An 18,913-nucleotide genomic window follows, 5' to 3' on the forward strand; every position below is an offset into this window, starting at 1 on the left:
CTGGATAAGCCAATTCAATATTCCAAGTTGGTTTTGACCTACTTTATTTTTCAATTTATTTGCGATGAATAATCTATATGATATGATTATTTGGCATTATAAGGGGACATATATCCCAAATGAAATATAACATGTTATTTAGTTATAGCTTTAGAGGTGCTGATGAGCTCATTTTGTTACATTTGGATGAATCCACTCTGACTGCTTCCTCTTGTAATCAGCCTTTATGCTAAGCTAAGTTAAACTAACCATCTCTAACTACACACTGTGTTTTCCTGTAGAAATAGGAGCTCTATCAATCTTCTCATCTGACTTATAGCAAGAAAAAGCACATTTCATAAAATGTTTGACATTGGTTTAATGGACAGATATGGCACACATCAAGAAACAAAATGAAATTGACATTTGCCAAACACTCAGGAAAAAAACAAACAAAAAAACACTTAATCAGCACAATGTAATCAATATATTAAACATATTTAATTGTAAAAGGAAATGACAAAGGGATTGGATGATTGCAAACGGATGTAATTACAATAGAGCACTACATCAAAAGCTCTGGCACGTATCTCTGGAGAACAGATTTTTCACTTGAGTGGAGTGTGCGTGTGTGTGTGTGTGGGTCTGTCATAGGCTACTTTTGGGGACAAACTTGAAGCCCAGTTAATTAGAGATGGCTTTTCCAAGTGGGGACAAAACCCATGTCACCAATTAGGAAACAGCTGATTTTTGGATTGGTGGTAAAGGTTAGGATTAGGCAAGTAGAGGTTATGGTTAGTGTTAGGGTACGTCTCCAGGAAATTCATTCATTCATTCAAGCTTTATTGAAAGTCGAGAATACACTGAGCAGTTAAACTCATTTGTAATTACAATCATCAGAGATCATAGTATGGCAATAATTTAACAGTTTAATTAAACAATTTCATTAAAAAAAATAATTACATAATTTTGGTGGTAACCTCTTTGGTCACCAAGGTCTTAAATGTAAGGCTAAAATGATTGTAAAGCTTAGTAATCTCTCCAAAAGAGTGTGTGTGTGTGTGTGTGTGTGTGTGTGTGTAAAAGTCTTAGCAGCCAGGGCAAAGAATCAAGAACCTGCTGTGGTTTATCTCACTGAACTGAAATGAACAGGCTACACAGGAGCTGAATGTCAAAGTGAGCATTCGTTGCCACCATGCACAGTGTAACCGCTGTAGGTCACACACTGCCGAGCCAATTTCAGGCGACGTCCAATACCGCCTGATGCGTGCGTGCATGTGTGTTCGTGTGTGTCTGCGCGCTTCCACCGATGTGTGTGAAGGCTAATGCGCTCTGACAAGCTGATAACATATTTCTTGTCATATCATTTCACATCATTAACTAATAAAGATTGATTGCCCTTTGTTCCCTGTCAGTGAGTGTTTGTACTATAACCCTGCAGCCATGGTGTGTGTGTGTGTGTGTGTATGTGTATGCAAGAGAGAGACCGACAAAAAGGGGGTGTTTTTTTTTTTTTTAAAGCTTAAGGCTTTCCCTTCCACAAATCAGACTCAGGCTGGACCCAACCTTCTCCCATAATGCTTTGCAGGCGGAAATTTTGGAAATACTCCAGGCGGTGGCTAAGGGACAGAGAGAGAGAATTTAAAATAGACTATACAAAACCTTCAAACATATACTAATATTCATGAATCTGGATGCATAATTGTAAAAAAAGAAAAAGAAATACATTAATCAATGAATTAAATAAATAAAGGAGCACTCCACTGATTTTACACATAAAGATCAGTTTATTCAACACGAAAAGTGGTACTCCAACCTGTGAAAACTGTTGTAAAATATATTCTGTGGCTATGGAGGGAGCTTTTTAATGTATGAGAAAATAACTCAATGTTTTGAGCTTGAGACAAGTTTATAACAGAAATGAACTGAGGTGTAGATTTTAAAAGATGTAGGCATAGAGGGGTGATCTAAGGAAAGAGATCTTGGCATTGTGGGATACGTATTAAAAGTCAGGATATTTCTGCTGCTTTGATTTTGACCATTCTTTCTTTTTTCCCCATATGAGCTATGTGACCTCAAACGACTCTACTCATAGGACATAGTATACTCACAAGTTGGGTTTTTGCCCTTCCACTAGCTCCTCTTTTGGGATGGGGTAGAGAGCCTCATATGTACGCATGTCTCCTGAGCCGTGGATGGCGTAAGAGTTCATCTTGTTGACATTAGGAGGGAAGTATGACCAGGGGATTACAGCTTCACCCATCCACCTTCCCTCTGTGATTGTGGCACCAAACACCATGGGCAGTTGTTGCTGGAGACACAAATCAAGACAAATGAAACACTTAAAACACCAAGGACGACTTATCGCTACCCTCTTCAATAACTCCATTGATGTCCGCTTACCTGGAATGCTTGGCCGACACCTGACAGCAGTAATATCAAGTGCTGTCCATGTCTAAAATGAAAACATGGAGAAGATGCCTCATTGTTGTGCTGTGCTTTTACTTCTTTGTGTCCAGAATGTCTATGAAAGCTTAAACCAGCTTAGCTATGTACTTACGGACAAACCTCCACCTCAAGGTAATTTTCAGTAGTGCTGTCTAGGAAAAAGGACTCCACAACTGAGGAGATAAGAAGGAGAAAAACGAAAAGAAAAACAACTTTAATTTGCTGTTAACAAACTGCTCCCAACTGCAAAGTGGTGATGATTAACCTCATCAGAATAGACAATAATTAGATAATTGGAGAAATGTATTTTAAGTTACAGTTGAGCAATAATATGTGAAAATAACAGATATACAGTATAAACATTTAAACAAGATACTAGCACATCCACTAACCTAACAGCACGCTCATTATCTACCTAGATGATAATGGGGTTGGTTTCCAATCTAATAAGTAACATTAATGAGGCCAAAATATGTTGGGCTCATTAACTGGAAATCGAACTTACTTAAGGTCAATTAGATAGGATTGTTATTACTCAGCCTCATTACAGGGTTTAATTGCTGTGTCACCATAATAATGATAATGCAATTACTATTATGGCCTCATAAACAGAACTAGTCCCAAGTCTCTCCATCCTCATTGGACTATATTCATAATTTTTTATCTCAGCCTGTAGAGTGGCTTAAAAAGGCAACATGTGTGGAATTAAAGTGTAATGAGAATACAACTACTCTGCCTGGGAACCATAAAAGCAACACCTGTACAATATTATCGACTATAATAGGCCATAAACACAACCTTTGTGAGGTTCATAATTTTCCGTTTGAGACAACACAAAGGTGCCTGGAGGGTTAGGATAATTATAATCAGTTAAAGGAAAGGGGTTGACATTTTTCTAAATACACCTTCCCACTTTTTTAAATAAGCACTCATTTCTGTTCATTCAATATAAAGCTAATTAAAGCTTCATATTAGATTACCATAAAGACATGGAAATAGAGGGAAAGTGCAACTTCTTGTTTTTATACTTTGGGTTTTGGACAAACTACACAAACATACACAATAAGACAGATTTATAGGTGTTGGTATATTGATTTGATCTTTTAACCTTTCCACAGAGGCACATCCATATCAATCTTCTCCTCACTCAGTAAGAAAATTAATATTTGCCAACATGTCAAATTATTCGTTAATTGTTAATATAACCATTAATGAAGTGATGCATTAAAAATAAAAAGTGTAAAAAAAAAATTTATTTAATTTATACTATTTAAAAGGATAACTGAAAACTATCTGGGAAACCATTTAGATTATAATTAGCACGGATTTAATTTGTAATTATTTTTTTAATTAACTAAAAAATAAAATTGCTTTTTAAAAAAGTACTTTTAGTTATTCCATTTGCTAGTTTGACTTCATATCACATTTTACTTCACTTTACTGACAGACATTCTTAATGGATTTCCAACAGATATACTATTTCCATGTTTAAAAGGCTGCTTGGTTGAATATCATGTCTGGACGTGCGCTCCCACCTGCCTTACTCACCTTCATAATCCCAGAGTCCAGGGAAGGCCTGGCCGGGGGGCCCTGGAGGGGCTGCTGGGTCATTAAAGAAAGGACCAAACACCTGCATCTTCAGCCCCCATGGACTGGGAGAGAAAACAATCCTGATGGGGTCATGATTCACAGGGTTGCTATCCCAGGTGTGCTGGATCTCAAACTGCATTTGCGTACGAGGGCTGCAGGAAAGATTGAATCAGGATGAGAATCTGCCATGTGATCACAGTGACACAAAGCATCAATAAATAGCAAACTTACAGAGATTCACAGCATAGCAGGACGTAGATGAGTGTCATAAACTGAAGCCCAAGAGCTAACCCCATGTTGCCAAAGACTCACTAGCTGAAATACTCTCATCTAAACTGCAGCTGAGCCTGTCATGTCCCAATATACTCAGTGATTAGCCCTTCAAGCAGTTTGTTATCAAATTAGGTTAATGTCAAAATCACTTCTGTTACTCAATAACTTTGCAAGATAGTAAAACTGACTTCCTGATAGAGGAAAACAGAAAATGGACTTACTTTGTGATTAGTCCCGACTCCAATTTTTGGACTTAGAGAAACAAATGACTAAGCAGACGCTATTTTGCAGCAAAAAATGTCAGAAACATACCCAAAATCGAATTTTATTTACAAGCAAATGACCAGCTAAGCCAAGAGGAACTGAACAAATACGTTTCCTACTTTCTACCAAACCAGAAAACTCTACTTGGTAAAAGCATAAAAATCTCTTTCCACTTGAAAAAGTCGTTCATAATTGAAAATGAAAATCAAAGGGGGGAAAAGGATAGTTTGAATTAAGCCAGCCTTCAAAATACATCCGACTGAAGCTTCGTTCCCGACATACAGAGCGGAACCTTTAATTAAATGTATCTCTTGTACAGACCGGACAACTTTAGAGGAGCGCTTCTGTGCTGCCATTGGTTATTTGTTTGCTTTAAAAACGGACGGCGGAACCGAATATAAAGTCAATAAACCTACGTATGTTTGAATATTTTAAACTAAAAGGTGTCAAACAATACTCTTATATTACTCGTAAGCGTGACCTCTAACTAAATACGTGTTGTGCTGTATTTAGCTGTTAGTTTAACACATGCACACGTAATGTTATAGTTAAGTTAGCTCATCTAGTGTTAGCTGAGATTGATTAGCTGCCCGCAGGGTAACCACAGGCAACGCTGAGCTAAGCTGTTAGCTGCTAGCTCCTAGCTCTCCGTACAGTTAAATGTCTGGTGCAGCTTTGTAACGTTATTAGCTGGAAGGCATAGAAACGGTGCCTCGAAATCAACTGTTTACATGAGTTAAACTGCTACAGGCTGTGTATGACTCTATATGTTAATGTGTTAGTTGTTTGCGAGGCATTGGTGGTCGTTTATGACCTGTCAATCTACATTGTTTTGCTTCTATCTAGACCGCACCTACAGTATGGAGGCAGAAGTTGAGTTTCTGCGAGATCAAGGTAAGGATGAACCAGGGAGGGCAACTTAGTACCAGCCGTTTTTCATGTCTATTACAATTTTTCAAGAAAGGTTTAAACTTGTGTCCAGATGGAGAGCAATAACAGACTGTGATTCACCATGACTACATCAAATGTATGGATGCTGTCAAACGACTCTACATGTCTGCTCCATCATAACAACACCCACACTCTAATGTAGATGTGATATAGGTTAGCCATGAATACAGCTTCCCTTATAGGTGAATTATAATGACATATCTACATTGCACGAGCCTTTGAATCAGTCTGTAATTATAACTTGTCATTTATTCTAGTTTATTTTAAGGTATTTTATTATTATCATTTTATCAGTTTTATCTTCTTGTCACTTTTATTTGTCTGTTTCTTTTATCTTTTAATCTCTTCTCTATCTTATTTCATTTTACTTGTATTTTTAATCTATTTTAAGCTTTTTCACTCTAATTCTTAATAAACCCTCTCTCTTATACGCTCTTATTTTACTTATTTATTTATGTTACTTATTTAATATAAATTTTCTAAACATGTTTATCGTCCTTGTTTTCTTGTGTGCATTGGTCTCAATTTTTGTCTTTTAATTTGTTCTTTGCTTTTGTTCTCTCATTGTTTTTATTCATTTTCTTTATGTTGCCACTTGTTCAGTCTTATCAGCTTGTCAATCAACTGTGAAGCACTTTGAACTACACCAGCCTGTATTAAAGTTGCTATATAAATAAAGTTTGATTGATTACAAATCCAACTAATTAAAAGCACTTGCAGGCTGAGAAAATACTAATACTATACTATGTTATTCGACATCAGTTTGGGATTTTTCTGCTTTAACCATACCTAACTGGTGAATGGTGCTATTTAAAACTAGGAGCCCATTTGTGAAAATGTGCAATTTCAAAACAGTCCAACTTGTTGGGAAAACTGACAACCTGTCAACCCTGAACAGTAGAGCATCATTAGTGTAAATACTTCACCGTGTGTGTGTGTGTGTGTGTGTGTGTGTCTGTGTTTCCAGTCCACAGGTTAAATTCTGCTCTAAGCCAGTATCAACATGGGCACCGCGCTCAGTCCACATCATCTCAGGTACAAATCTTAAACCACTATAAACTTACAAAGATTTAACTCAACTAATATGATTCAGGGTCATTATTTGGTATCATGAAATGTGTGGGAAACTTAATTAATGATTTCAAGATCTTTTCTGTGTGACCCTTTGATCTGTATTTTGTTTTGTTATTGAAGGAAACAGAAATATTTAGTGAAGTCGTACAATTACCAGGCAGTCCTTAATGTTTACCCTCTCATTCTGCATGCCTCATGTTCATCAGGTTGAGGAGGCAAGACCAGCAGAGTCTCCTGCTCCCTGGATCTCTGATAGAAGGTCAGGCACAACAAAATACTGTGTATCTACTGCTAATTCCCCAATACACCAGAATCATTAAAAATTTGCAAGTCATTCATATATGACAGTCAGCCCATTGTTGTTGATGTGGATGCCCTGAAGTGCAGATACATTTTTCCACAAGTGACGTCATTATGTATCTCTTCTACAGTATAATGGCTCCTCTGATAGCTGAGTATGACCGGCACATGGATGAAATGACTGAACAGCTGCAGAAATACCAGGTGAAAAACACATCATAACCTGAACAATGAATGCTAAATTAAGTAGTAGAAAGATTTAAGGCTTTAAAAGATAAACCTGAGCAAGGAAACATAACATACACCTATTTGTATACATATTTTTTTCAGTTGATTTTCAACTGTGCCAGAAAATATATAAGCGTGTTTTAACTAATTATCACTCAGTATTGATCCCCTTCTATAAATCATTAGGTGTCGATGGCAGAAGTCAAAGTGAAGTTGGAGAAGCTCGTCAAGGAGAACGAAAGGTATAAAAGGCAGCATATTACGCATATTTGATCCATTTTCTTAATTCAAGTTAAATGTAAACCTACATGTGTTTTTTTTGGAAATGTTTTATTATTTAGAGGAATTTATAATTATTAAATTTGTAGTGAAGTTTACTGTGTCCTTGCACTAATGTCGTGTTTCATAGCCACATTGAAAAAAAAGCGCATTTTATGTATATATTCTGTATATATAAGATGAAAGCCAATATATTGATATCAGAATATATCATTCTCTAATATTGGCATCAGCCCCAAAAATCCAGTATCGGTTGGGCCCTGATTATAATACATAGAGTGATTGTGTCGGTATGTCGCCAAAAATAGAGTTGTGTACAATAATAATGTTAGTTTGGTTGGTAATCAAGGCTTCTACACCATTTAAAATGACAGATAAACAAAGTGTGTTTGATTGCAGTTTAGGAGGTGATACTTCATTGAAAATACAAAACTAACTGTAATTTACTAATATGTAAAACTATAAATTACCATCTCAATGTTAACCCCTAATATCCACCACCTTTGCTACAGACTGCATGCAGAGCTGAGGGAGTCTGTGGAGAGGCAGCTTCACGCCCTGCCTGTGGCTTCAGGAGTAGAGGGAAGCACACTGGAGGAGGAGGGAGTCATTAGAAACCTTCAAGAGCAGGTCCAGCTGTCTGAAAAGGTCAGTATATGTGATGTCTAAAGCTGTAGATATACAACCTACAGTTATGTTTCTTAACTGTGATTACTTGTTGCACAGTGTCCTTGGTTTAGTCTGAAGGACATTGTGGGGCGAGCGCTTGTTTGCTGTCTTAGCGGGAGTTAGGGGAAAGAATCGATATACATTTTGAAGTGTGTATTCAGTAAAGTGATTGCTGCAAGGTGTCTTTAACTTGTGATAGCACAAAGCTAACAAAGGAGGAAAAACAACCAGCGGAGCCGTGTCAAAACTCCTTTCAAACAAGTTTCAAACTGTTATATTTACATGTTGTATACTGTATATTGTACATGTGTAGTAATAGAAAACATGGCATAATGGCTCATTGATTAGTTAGCTCTTGCACTGGAGCTATTAACCTACAACAACAGCTGGTCTCAGTGGGTCCACACAACACAGCTCTTATAATAGAGTTGCCACATTTACACACTCTAATAACTCTGAACAAAACATTGATCTTTTATTTTTTTAGCGGTGACTAGCTCTCTAGCTAACATGAAAATAGCCAATTTTGGAGCAGAGAAGATTGGTGTTGTTACTGACTAACTACATCTATCTAACTACAAGTACTAAAGCTTCAATTTCGTAAAACATGCATAAATGCCAGTGAGTGTATATCAATGTGTGTTTGTGTGTGTGTGACGTGTGTGTATTCTCGTGTGTATTCGTGTAGGAACGGCTGCAGGCCATGGAGCTCTGGCAGACAGCAGCACAGGAGCTGGACCGCCTCAAGCAGGTCTATCAGAAGACGGTCTCTGATGGACAGATCCACGACGCTCAGAGGCAGCAGCTCAAGGTGGAGTGTTCCCACATTAGTATGCACGGCCAGCACGCCAGCCCTTCACCACTAGATGGAGCCATTGTCACAGAAATGAGTTTAATTAGGTTGGCCTCACCTAATGCATGAGGCAATTATGAGCACTTAACTTTTATTGAACACCCCCCAACCCCTTACTTTCTTTTTTTTTTGGTTCCCTTCGCAGGATCAGCTTGTTCAGTTCCAGCAACACACGCACAAACTCCAAGTGGCCAATCACAAACTGGAATCGGTAAGCGACGGTTAATTAAAAGCGTGTTAAATTATTGCCTCCTAATTAGCCACGGGATCGAAATGCCCCTGCTCCTCTGAAATGAACCCCAGCTCTAATAATTAATCTTGTAACTAAGTGAAACGGATTCTGAATCACTCTGGTCGTCAGCCAGAACTGTCTCAGTTGCGTAATGGACTGTCAACTTGCTCGGTAATCCTCTCTAAACTACCGTAGCTATTTCCAACACATGCTCTAACACACTAGTCTCTCTCTCTCTCTCTCGTTCTCGCTCTCTCTCTCTCTCGTTCTCGCTCTCTCTCTCTCGCTCTCTCTCTCTCTTTCTCTCTTTCTCTCTTTCTCTCTTTCTCTCTTTCTCTTTCACACACACTCATACACACAAACACCTGCAGCCGCACATAAATACACTCGGCATCAAACAGTTTAGACCGTTTTATTTACAGTGACAGTTACCTGAGGTGCTCTACCTTACTTAGAGGTTAAGGCGGATAGCATGGTAACAGAATTTATTCCTACAAAAAGCCATGTATGCACACACACACACACACACACACACACACACACGCATGACTGATGATTACTTTGTGCACAATACAGTGTGTGAGGAGAGAGTAACACTATATGCCTCTGATGCATTTTTAATGAGAGGGCAAGCTTTGGGCTTTCCCCTCTTTGACTTTTCATACAAGCAGCCTCTTTCAGGCTATGTGTTTGCGAGCGGTTGACTTCACAGTGACGGACAGAGGCTCCTTAGCATTTTCTCTAAGAAAAGGCAGGAAGAAACTTTTAATAGAGACGTCATAGGAGTAGGTTAACTTAGACGTAAAGTTTGAGGCGTGTGTTTGGAATCATGCCGCACAAATGGCAATCATGTGTGTCTTGCCACACGCAGACGAACCAGCAGTTCCTGAAGACGGTGACGGAGCAGAGCACGGAGATGGAGGAGCTACACAGCCTGCACAGGTAACTTAAATGCAGTGTAGATTCAAAATGGTCGCCAGCAGAAGTATCACTCTGTAAATGCGTTGTGGGGTTTAGCAGTAGAACAGCAGGTAGGTCCATGCTGACATTACTTAAACTCCTTTGCCAACAATTTTCCACACTTGTAGTATTTGAACATCAGTTGAAAAGCTTTGTCCTGTATGCTGTGGACTCACGTACAAGACAGCAGGATGCACTGATGTGGAAAATTGACCTGTCACTCAGGACACACACGCACTAAAAGAACATTAGCAGGTTTTGAAATAATGTAATCGAAAACACAATTGGAAGTACGATGCATTAAATTTCAGAGGAAGAGAGGAAACATAGCAATGCCACTTCCTAAGATTCCTGTTTCTCTCTCTGCCAGCTGGGCACTCACCAATTCTTAAGTACCTCTGGTCAGTGAACAGGTTTCAAATAGGATCATGGTTCAAAGCTCGACTAGTCTTGGGGGTAGGATGTCTTTACAGGCATACATTACAAGAAACCATTCATGTCCACACAGTTTCTAATGCACTATGCAAGTTGGTGAATTTACCAGACAAATAATCTGTTTACAAGTGTCCTTCAGCTATCCCAGGCTTCGTATTGTAACACAGCTGTCTTCAAGGGCATATGGCAGAACAGAAAAGATATTGAACAGAAAAGATGTATAAATGATTATTTTTAATTACTTTCACCAAGCCGGCACAGATAATTCAACCTTGTGCCCAAAAAATAGCTAAGGTGAGACAAAGCCAGTTTATTTGTGCAGCACATTTCACCAGCAAGGTAATTCAAAGTAGTAGTCCTCATTAAGACAAAAGGGAAAAGGAACATGTTGTGACTCGACATTTAAAAAGAGTAATTATGAGAGTTAAGATAATAGAAAATAAAACAAACTCAACTAGAATTAGAGATAAAATATGAAAATAAAAGTTAGAGTGCAATATGAGAATATTTAAGATAACTGAGAGTCACAGAAGACCTGCAGTTGTCTGAGTTTGTTTCAGATATGTGGAGTATAAAAACTTAAATACTGTTCCTCCAGGTTTTTAGTTTTGACTCTAAGGACAGAAAGCAGACCTGTTCCAGACCAACTGAGAGGTCTGAATGGTTCACAACGTAGCAGAAGATCATAAACTGCTTTTTGGCTCTAAAGCTCTCAGTGTTTTTTAATCCAACAGCAGTATTTTGAAATCAATTCCTTGACAGACTGAATCTTCAGATTCATTTTGAAGCTGTCTCATTGATTTTTATTTTCTTTTTTTAGAGACCGTTACAGTTGTCAAATCTACTGAAGATAAATGCATGGACAAGTTTCCAAATCCTGCTGAGACATTAGTCCTTTAATCCTTGATATATTCTTCAGGTGATAGTAGGCCGACTTTGTAATTGTCTTAATGTGGCTGTTAAAATTCAGGTCTGAGTTCATGACTACACCAAGATTCATGGCTCGGTTTGTGGTTCTGAACATTACCCATTGAAGCTGAAATTCTTCCTTGGCTCCAGAAAGCATTACTTGAGATTTGTCTGTGTTTAATTGAAGAGAATTATTAAAATGTTTCATTACAGATATGTCATTACAGATTCATCTTTCACAAAAAAATCTATTAATTACTTGTAATGAATTGGGCTGTGGTGCGGAACAGTTCAACCACAGTGAGATAGAAAAAGTATAGTTTACATCACCACTTCTGCATTGCACCGCTACAACAGACATTTTCTTTGTTAAAATGTGTACTGCTTCTAGATATTTATTGCAGTTATAATCTGGAATGTAAACCTTTGACTTTCAGGAGAATTGTAATAACAAAATAAGGCCAAACAATGACTGTTTTCTCTCTGTGTGTCCTGGTGTAGGCAAACCAAAGCTGAGCTGAGGACGGCCACAGCCAGAGTGGACGAGATGACCAAACTTCTGCAGAATGTACAGGAGCAGATACAGAGACGGGTGAGCCAAAAAATCAATAGACTTAAAGAATCGGGATGAATGGGACGGGGTGGAAGTAGTAGAGAGCTCAACTAGGAGCTGGCTGAGCAAGGACAACCATAATAGACATTCAATTAAATACTAGATATTTGATAATTACAGAATCTCAAAACCAAGGTTTTCTTGCCATGTAAGTTTTTTTTCTTTGTGAATTGAACGATAAATCCATGTATTAAATAAAAAAAGTAAAAGATTTATCTGTAAGGACAATTATAGTTCCTTGCAACCCTGCCCTGAAGGCCACTAATGTGGGTATATATTTAGGATGAAGACGTGGCAGAGGCTCAGGGCCGAGAGGAGGCAGCAGACAGACGACTCCAACAGCTTCAGTCAGCCTTGAGCCAGCTGGAGGCCAGGTGAGCACATGATAAACTGCTGCTTCACCTGCGGCCCCTTCTCCATCCTTTTCTCACCCTGTCAAGCAGTTCAGTCACTTATAAAACCTGTGCACTATGATATAAATCTGAGGTGAGAGTTCAAGATTGAAGAGGTGAGAAAATTTGGTACATTGTTGTTGAAATCTTGAGAATCACAGCATATTTTAATAGTTTTTACATTTGATCTGAAAACCTTTTTTATTGGAACTATCAACAGGAAATCCAACAAAATTAACCAATGAAGAAGAAGCACTCTTCTTTGGGCAAGCCCGATTCCCTCTACCCCCCCCCCCCCCCCCCCGCCCCCATATGCTGCTGGTTCTCACTTCTCTACTTTTCTCCATCACCAGACTGAAGGCTGCATCTCAGGAGGCAGAGGTGGTGCGCAGAGAGCAAAATGTGTGGGAGAGAAAGGTGGGAGAACTCCAGGCACGTTGCAGCACCCTAGAGGAGGAGAAGTACGAGGGCCTGGCCAAAGTCCGAGAGAGTGTTCAGGTGGCCGAGGAGGCTGCACTGCAGAAGGACCAGGTGACCGCAGTCACTTTGTCTTTGTCTGTCACCCCCTTCCACCCCTCCTCCTCCTCCTTTAGTCTTTTTCCTTTCTCCTTCAGTCTGTTGTGCAGCTGCACTAACACTGACAACTCTTCACATCCCTTCAGCACTTATAAAAGTTTGCCCAACTAAAAGACGGGCCGGTGTCTTGTCTTTACCCTCTCCCTTCAGGCCCTGTTAAGAGAGAAACAGAAGACAGAAGAGCTGGAGAAAACAAAGGAGGCCATCAAACATTTGATCCAGGATGCTGCAGTCCGCACCAGGAAAGAGGTGGGGGGAGTTGTTTTGTCAGATGGCTCCCCGAGCAAGAAGTGCTGGGGTGTTTCTGCAGGAGTTGATAGGGCACTGAAACTTCATGACAGAACACTAGCTGTCTGGAAAAGGCTTTCAAAATAAAATACCAGACTTAGTATCTTTTTCTGCTAAACTATTATTTAAAAACTCTGGATGATGTGAAGATATTTGGTGCAATTTTTAAAAAAAGAAAATCACAAAAACTTCACACTGTGCAGATTTTTTTTGATGTATAATTAGCCTAACATGGAAACGCAACCTTGAGCTGCACCAGTTGCTCAGCCCTACTGTCTGTTTTTTTAACACATGATGCACTGAGCCAAAAGAACTGCTCTTTCCCTCTGCCTTCCTTCAGTCAAAGACATGGCGATTAATGCTCTATTAATGGGTCTTCTTCATCAAGCCCTTCAACTGTTTAATCCTGTTAATGAAGCCTAGTGTGACTGCAGCACTGACTGTCATCTTAGTCACTTGGCTGGATTTCAATAAACGATGGCGTTCCAGAGAGTAACTGTTGATTTGTTTAACTTTGTATAAAACACACACACACACCTTATCTTGCGTTTGACTTTTTTTACGTAGTGTGTAATCTTCTTATTGAGTTTGTTAAACAATGCTGCCAAAGTGAAGCAGTTTTTCTCTCATTAATCTCCTCTCTGCCTCTCCTTCACTTAAAGCCACATTGAAGTGTTGAGATAAGCTTGTTTAATGAAGAGTTAATCCCAAAAATGCTAACATTGGTAGTCGGGCCCACATGTTCGCCCTAAGACTTTAGTGCCACTCAGGCAGTCATACGTGAGAGATGGAGTTTCCCCAAAATAGAGAAGGTGTGTCCAGGGTTATCTGCCAGTCAGACTGAGAGCTTCGGTGCATTTCATTTCTTTTACACAATTCCCACTTGGCCAAAGAGAGAATTGTTGTGACTGCTAACTCTCTCTTTAAGGTCAAGTGTTCCTTCGAGATACTTTTTTTTTCACAAATGTGTCTAGGCCACCAGAACCCTCCGTGCTTGCATTATTTCCTATGAATAAGGATTGAATTAGTTAAATAAAATGCTATAAATGAACCAGTTGAGACACTGTATTAGCCTTAGAACATTGATATGGTAATGCTTTTCCTCTCTTTATTTCTATTACTGCCTTTTGTCTTTCCACAAATAGGAAGAATATGAAAATGTATATCATTATCATTGATATAGACAATTCTTGGCAGTCAGTCTCACTGATTTACTATTACATGGTTTTTTGCTTTTATTCCATTTTAGGATTCCCTATGTATTTATTGAAATTACACACATGACTGGCATCTTCTTTATCAGTCTGCTTTTCCTTTTACCCCAAAATCTTTGCTCTTAAAGGCAAATCTCTGACACATTTGAAAACCTAATTCCCCCCAAAAGCTCAGCATAAAAAAACCTTACAACCTTTAGAGAGGTGGACCGGTGATTTGGAAGTCAAGCAGCTTCTTCTTTTTTTTTCTTTTTTTTTGTCTAATAAAGAAACTGTCTATCTGAAGGAAAGTGAAATGCAAAGCATTTGCACCTGCTTGATCCCAGTAGTAACTACCCACATTAGAAACTCTGACTTTTATCTTTTCACAGGTGGATAATGTGCGTAAGCAGTGCAACGTTCAAATCCATCGCATGGCAGAGGAGCTGTCTGCGCTGCAGCTGGTGAGAACTCACCCTGCTAAGGACAAATTCCTTTCAGCATCACACTAAATCCTTTTTCAATCTCTACCTGTCTATTCATCTGTTTTGATTTTTTTATTTTTTTATTCCATCTACGGCTCACTCTACTTGTTCTCTCTCCACCTCCCTCTAGGAGTGTGCAGATAAAGAGTCTCAGATTGAAAGGTCCCTGCGAGAGAGGAAAGCTGTAGAGGAGGAACTGGAGAAGGTATCACAAGATGGAAGAAGCTGCTGAAGCTAGCTCCTGATACTATTTGATTATATGGTTTTATGAATGATGTTAATCACAGCGCCTGATTTTTTGTTTGTTTGTTTGTTTTAGGTGTATAAAGAGGGCAGAGCAGAGCCAGAATTCAGGAAGATTGATGCCCTTCATCAGAGGTGTCTGGATGCAGAGAGGATAAAGGACGAGATGAGCATCACTCTGCAAAGCACCCAAAACAAACTAAAAACCATAGAAATGGAGTAAGTGGAATAGTTAACACATACCGTTTAACCTTTCCTTCCTTCTTCCTCTCTTCTTCTGCTAATAACGAGATTAATCTTAATACAACATTTTGTCTCCTTTCCTCTCTTCTGTAGTTACAGTGAGGAGCTGTCCCGGTGCCAGGAGGAAGTGCGGCGGTTGCAGGGTGCTCTGGCTACAGCACGGGAAGACTGTGTCGGTGTCAGTGAGGAGCGACTCCAACTGCAACAGGAGAACTTGCAGCTCCGCAGGGAGATGGATGAGCTGCGGAAAGCCACGCTGCTGGTCCAAAAGAAAGCCAAACAACAGGTAATAGAATGGGTACTAGAAAAGGGAAGGATGTGAAGAGAAACGGGAATACTGCAAGTTTTCCCTCCAAGAAGTGTCAGCTAGGAAAGACTGCATTTAAATCATGGATGTATTATAGGATACTGGATTCAAAGATGCCATCCACTCATTTCCTATTAAAGTTGTTCAGTGAAACCAAAAAGCCAAATAAAAAGGATTCCGACTGTTAAGAAATTGTCTGGATATTGTTCACACTTGGCTCCCAGCTCATTGAATGAATGGGATAATATTGGGATACAATAATTTAATCATGCAGCTCTTTTAGAGTTTTTTCCAAATGTTATCGGACCAAATGGATCAAGGTAGGGAGGTTATGAAGAAAGGGAAGGAAGTGATTCTGCATGGCAACAGGTGGCAACAAGTGAAACTATATAAAGTCAGAGTGATGGCCAATTAGGACAAGGAAAGATGGAAGTAGAGGAGTGACCTGCCTGCTGAAGGTGTTCTTCCAGTAATTTAGTATTGCACCTTTTTCTAAAAAAAGAACAGCGGCTGAGGCCAAAATCTCCTGACCCTTAGTCCTTAGAATGGGTCTAGCTCCAAAACCCCATCGAAGCCTGTAAGAAAAGTGGAAGAAAAAGAAAGCAGTAGGTAAAGAAAAATGTATTTGTTTATCCTGCTTATTTGATGTGTTTCCCAAACATCCATTTTGATTAACAATTGAAGATATATCACTTAATTAAACATTCAGAAACTTGCATATAAGGTGATGGAATGGTTGGCACCTTCATCCAGGTGTCGCAAATGGAGCAGGAGTACAGTCTGAAGGAGACGGGACTTGATGCACGGGTGAGGGAAATGGAGGAAAGCAGCCGAAGCTCGAGCGCAGATCTGACACGCCTCCTGGCAGCACAGCAAAAAAGTACTCAGCGCTGGAAGGAAGAGGCCAAAAACTTGGTTCAGGCCTTTGAAACAAAAATCGCGAGCCTCAAGTAAGAACGGACGAAGGTGGACTTTAACACGACTAAAGAAAGCATCTATCTTTAAAAGTTGCTAAGGAAATAAATTAGATGGGTTACTTGCAAAGAAAATGAGATTTGTAACACTGGATTGTCTTGCTGTTAAACAAAAACATTATTATGAACTGGGAGATAAGAGCTCCAAACTGTTTCAGTTTAAGTAGTTGGCTGGAAGAGTTTATTGATTTAATTGGGATGGAAAGAGCAGCCACTCCACTAAGGCATATTGATCTGGATCTGGAGGGTCTGTGGGATACAGTAAGGGCTTACTTGAACTACTGACTGGATTTTTTGAAATGGCATTTTCTAAGGTCTTTTGTTGAAATTATGTTCTGTAATAATAATAAAAGGGAACTTTTTAATAAAAAATAGAAAGCACAGAATGATGCAAAATACTTGCTGAGAAATATGATTGAATACTCAAAGGTTGCCAGTTTAAACCTTTAGAATGGGCAGGAAACAGAAACACATTTTTTTTCACTCTAACAAAATCAGCTAAATTACATCTGCTGTAATGGAGCTTACCTGTAAAATGAAGCGTATCGTAATCAGTAATGAAAACTCCTGCTGTTAAAGCAATTACTCAACTCTAGTATCTCCAGAGATTAGATAGTTTAAAATAAGATGAGATACATGATTTAATGTAAGTAAGTATACAATTTTTATTTATTTTTAAGTGTTCAATACAAATAGTATTTTTTATTTAATATGAGAAAACTTCAGATACTTAACAGCCTACGGACTTCTTAGTAAGTCTGTTTTATCACAAATACTGGATCAAAGACTGAGCAACAGCTGAGATGAAGCACCAAACATTTCACTGAAACAAAAGCGCACTTAATACTGAGATGTATTGGAAATATTGAACATTCTGAAACACTTGAAAATACAGCTATTATACATTTGTAACATTTTTGTTTCTGAATCTTCCTTTCAGGGCTGAGTTGAATCGCCAGAAGCAACGTTCACACGAGCTAGAGATACAACTGGAAACTAACCACAACGCCATCGCCGAGGTCTATAACACACACACACACACATACACATATGCACACACAGCCATGATTTGTAGTAGATGAGAGTAAAGCTTTGAGACAGGGAACCAGTTCTACAAAATTTTGGTCTCACAAGAGGAATATAAGATGTTCATCCTGCACTGTAGGACACTGTCTGGGAGGAGCTGGCCTTTGCTGTTAAGGCCTGTTCATCTGCTGTTAGCCTCTGCAAATGTCAGGCCTCCTATTGCCTTGAGCTCTCAGACACGAAGCGGGAGGCACTTTGACTGGAAACCTTGTACATTAGCGTCAAGAGGAGCCAAGCGGAATCAAGCAGCATGACCAAGACATTTGAGTAAAGTTTAAGTCAATGCAGTCCATCCTGTGGACTTAATCATAACATTTGGCAAGGAAATAGTCTTACATATACAAGAAATGATGAGGTTTTTAGTCACATACAGGGTAAAATAAGGATGATGAGAAAGAGCTGGCAGACATTGCACCGTATGTTAAGCACAATGACGTTTATATTTGTTTTCATGTAATTAAAATAGAATGTGTGTTTGCGCAGTATGAAAGGCAGCTAGCGGAGTATCAAGAGAAGACTAGTCGTCTCCAAAGAAGACTGACACAGGCTGAACAAAGGGCAACTACTGCTACACAACAGGTATGACTAAATATATATGCCCTGTGTAGGAATATGGTGATACATATAATGTGTGTGTTGCAGTGTATGTTATGTTATTTATGTGTTTTTTTATATTGTTTTTTTGTTTGTTTTTATTTCTACAGTTGAGCATGTTGGCATCCCAGCGAAGGAAAACAGCCATGGCTGATCCAGACTCTATATAATGGCGACTGTCACTGTGCTATAGGAATAAATAATGTAGCCTTGACAGTAAAACACTTTGCTGTTTTTGTCAGTGTGATATCAACATTGTGGCCAAAGGCATCAGACAGAAATGGATTTGTCTGATTGAATGGCGACATGTCCCAATCTAAATGTTGCCTGGTATACTGTGTATATATAAGGATGGAAAGATGTCAGATGTTTAGTATGTAAAATAAACTTTATTACATATTTACACCTTCAGAATGCATAATGGTCTTTATTGTATATAGGTATAGGGTTTTATTGGAATTAAAAGCTTTGTGTC

The 18,913-nt window shown here is 39.0% G+C and overlaps 2 protein-coding genes across 3 annotated transcripts; one reads left to right on the forward strand and one right to left on the reverse strand.

Moving 5' to 3' along the window:
• Window positions 1-346: 346 nt before the first annotated feature.
• Window positions 347-4,823, reverse strand: c2h4orf33 (chromosome 2 C4orf33 homolog). Of its 2 annotated transcripts, none has more exons than XM_053332418.1 (6): window positions 4,512-4,823; window positions 3,976-4,169; window positions 2,540-2,600; window positions 2,383-2,434; window positions 2,091-2,290; window positions 347-1,598 (listed from the first exon to the last, which is right to left on the reverse strand). In XM_053332418.1, exons 2-6 carry the CDS (start codon window positions 4,154-4,156, stop codon window positions 1,502-1,504), a joined length of 591 nt encoding a protein of 196 aa, XP_053188393.1. In that variant the 5' UTR covers window positions 4,157-4,169; window positions 4,512-4,823; the 3' UTR covers window positions 347-1,501. The 2 variants fall into 2 exon arrangements, with proteins under 2 accessions (XP_053188393.1, XP_053188392.1); XM_053332417.1 differs by lacking the exon at window positions 4,512-4,823 and adding an exon at window positions 4,249-4,438.
• A 127-nt stretch (window positions 4,824-4,950) lies between these two features.
• sclt1 (sodium channel and clathrin linker 1) lies at window positions 4,951-18,787 on the forward strand. Its single transcript, XM_053332157.1, has 22 exons — window positions 4,951-4,970; window positions 5,401-5,448; window positions 6,473-6,540; window positions 6,786-6,838; window positions 7,011-7,083; window positions 7,294-7,349; window positions 7,899-8,034; window positions 8,744-8,866; window positions 9,054-9,119; window positions 10,012-10,082; window positions 11,946-12,036; window positions 12,340-12,431; window positions 12,803-12,980; window positions 13,176-13,274; window positions 14,899-14,970; window positions 15,122-15,196; window positions 15,311-15,453; window positions 15,571-15,763; window positions 16,538-16,734; window positions 17,699-17,777; window positions 18,328-18,423; window positions 18,549-18,787. The coding sequence occupies exons 2-22, from the start codon at window positions 5,415-5,417 to the stop codon at window positions 18,606-18,608; spliced, it is 2,055 nt and encodes a 684-aa protein (XP_053188132.1). The 5' UTR covers window positions 4,951-4,970; window positions 5,401-5,414; the 3' UTR covers window positions 18,609-18,787.
• The last annotated feature ends 126 nt before the right edge of the window (window positions 18,788-18,913 follow it).

Source organism: Scomber japonicus, chromosome 2 (assembly GCF_027409825.1).
Source record: "Scomber japonicus isolate fScoJap1 chromosome 2, fScoJap1.pri, whole genome shotgun sequence".
Classification (NCBI taxonomy): domain Eukaryota; kingdom Metazoa; phylum Chordata; class Actinopteri; order Scombriformes; family Scombridae; genus Scomber; species Scomber japonicus.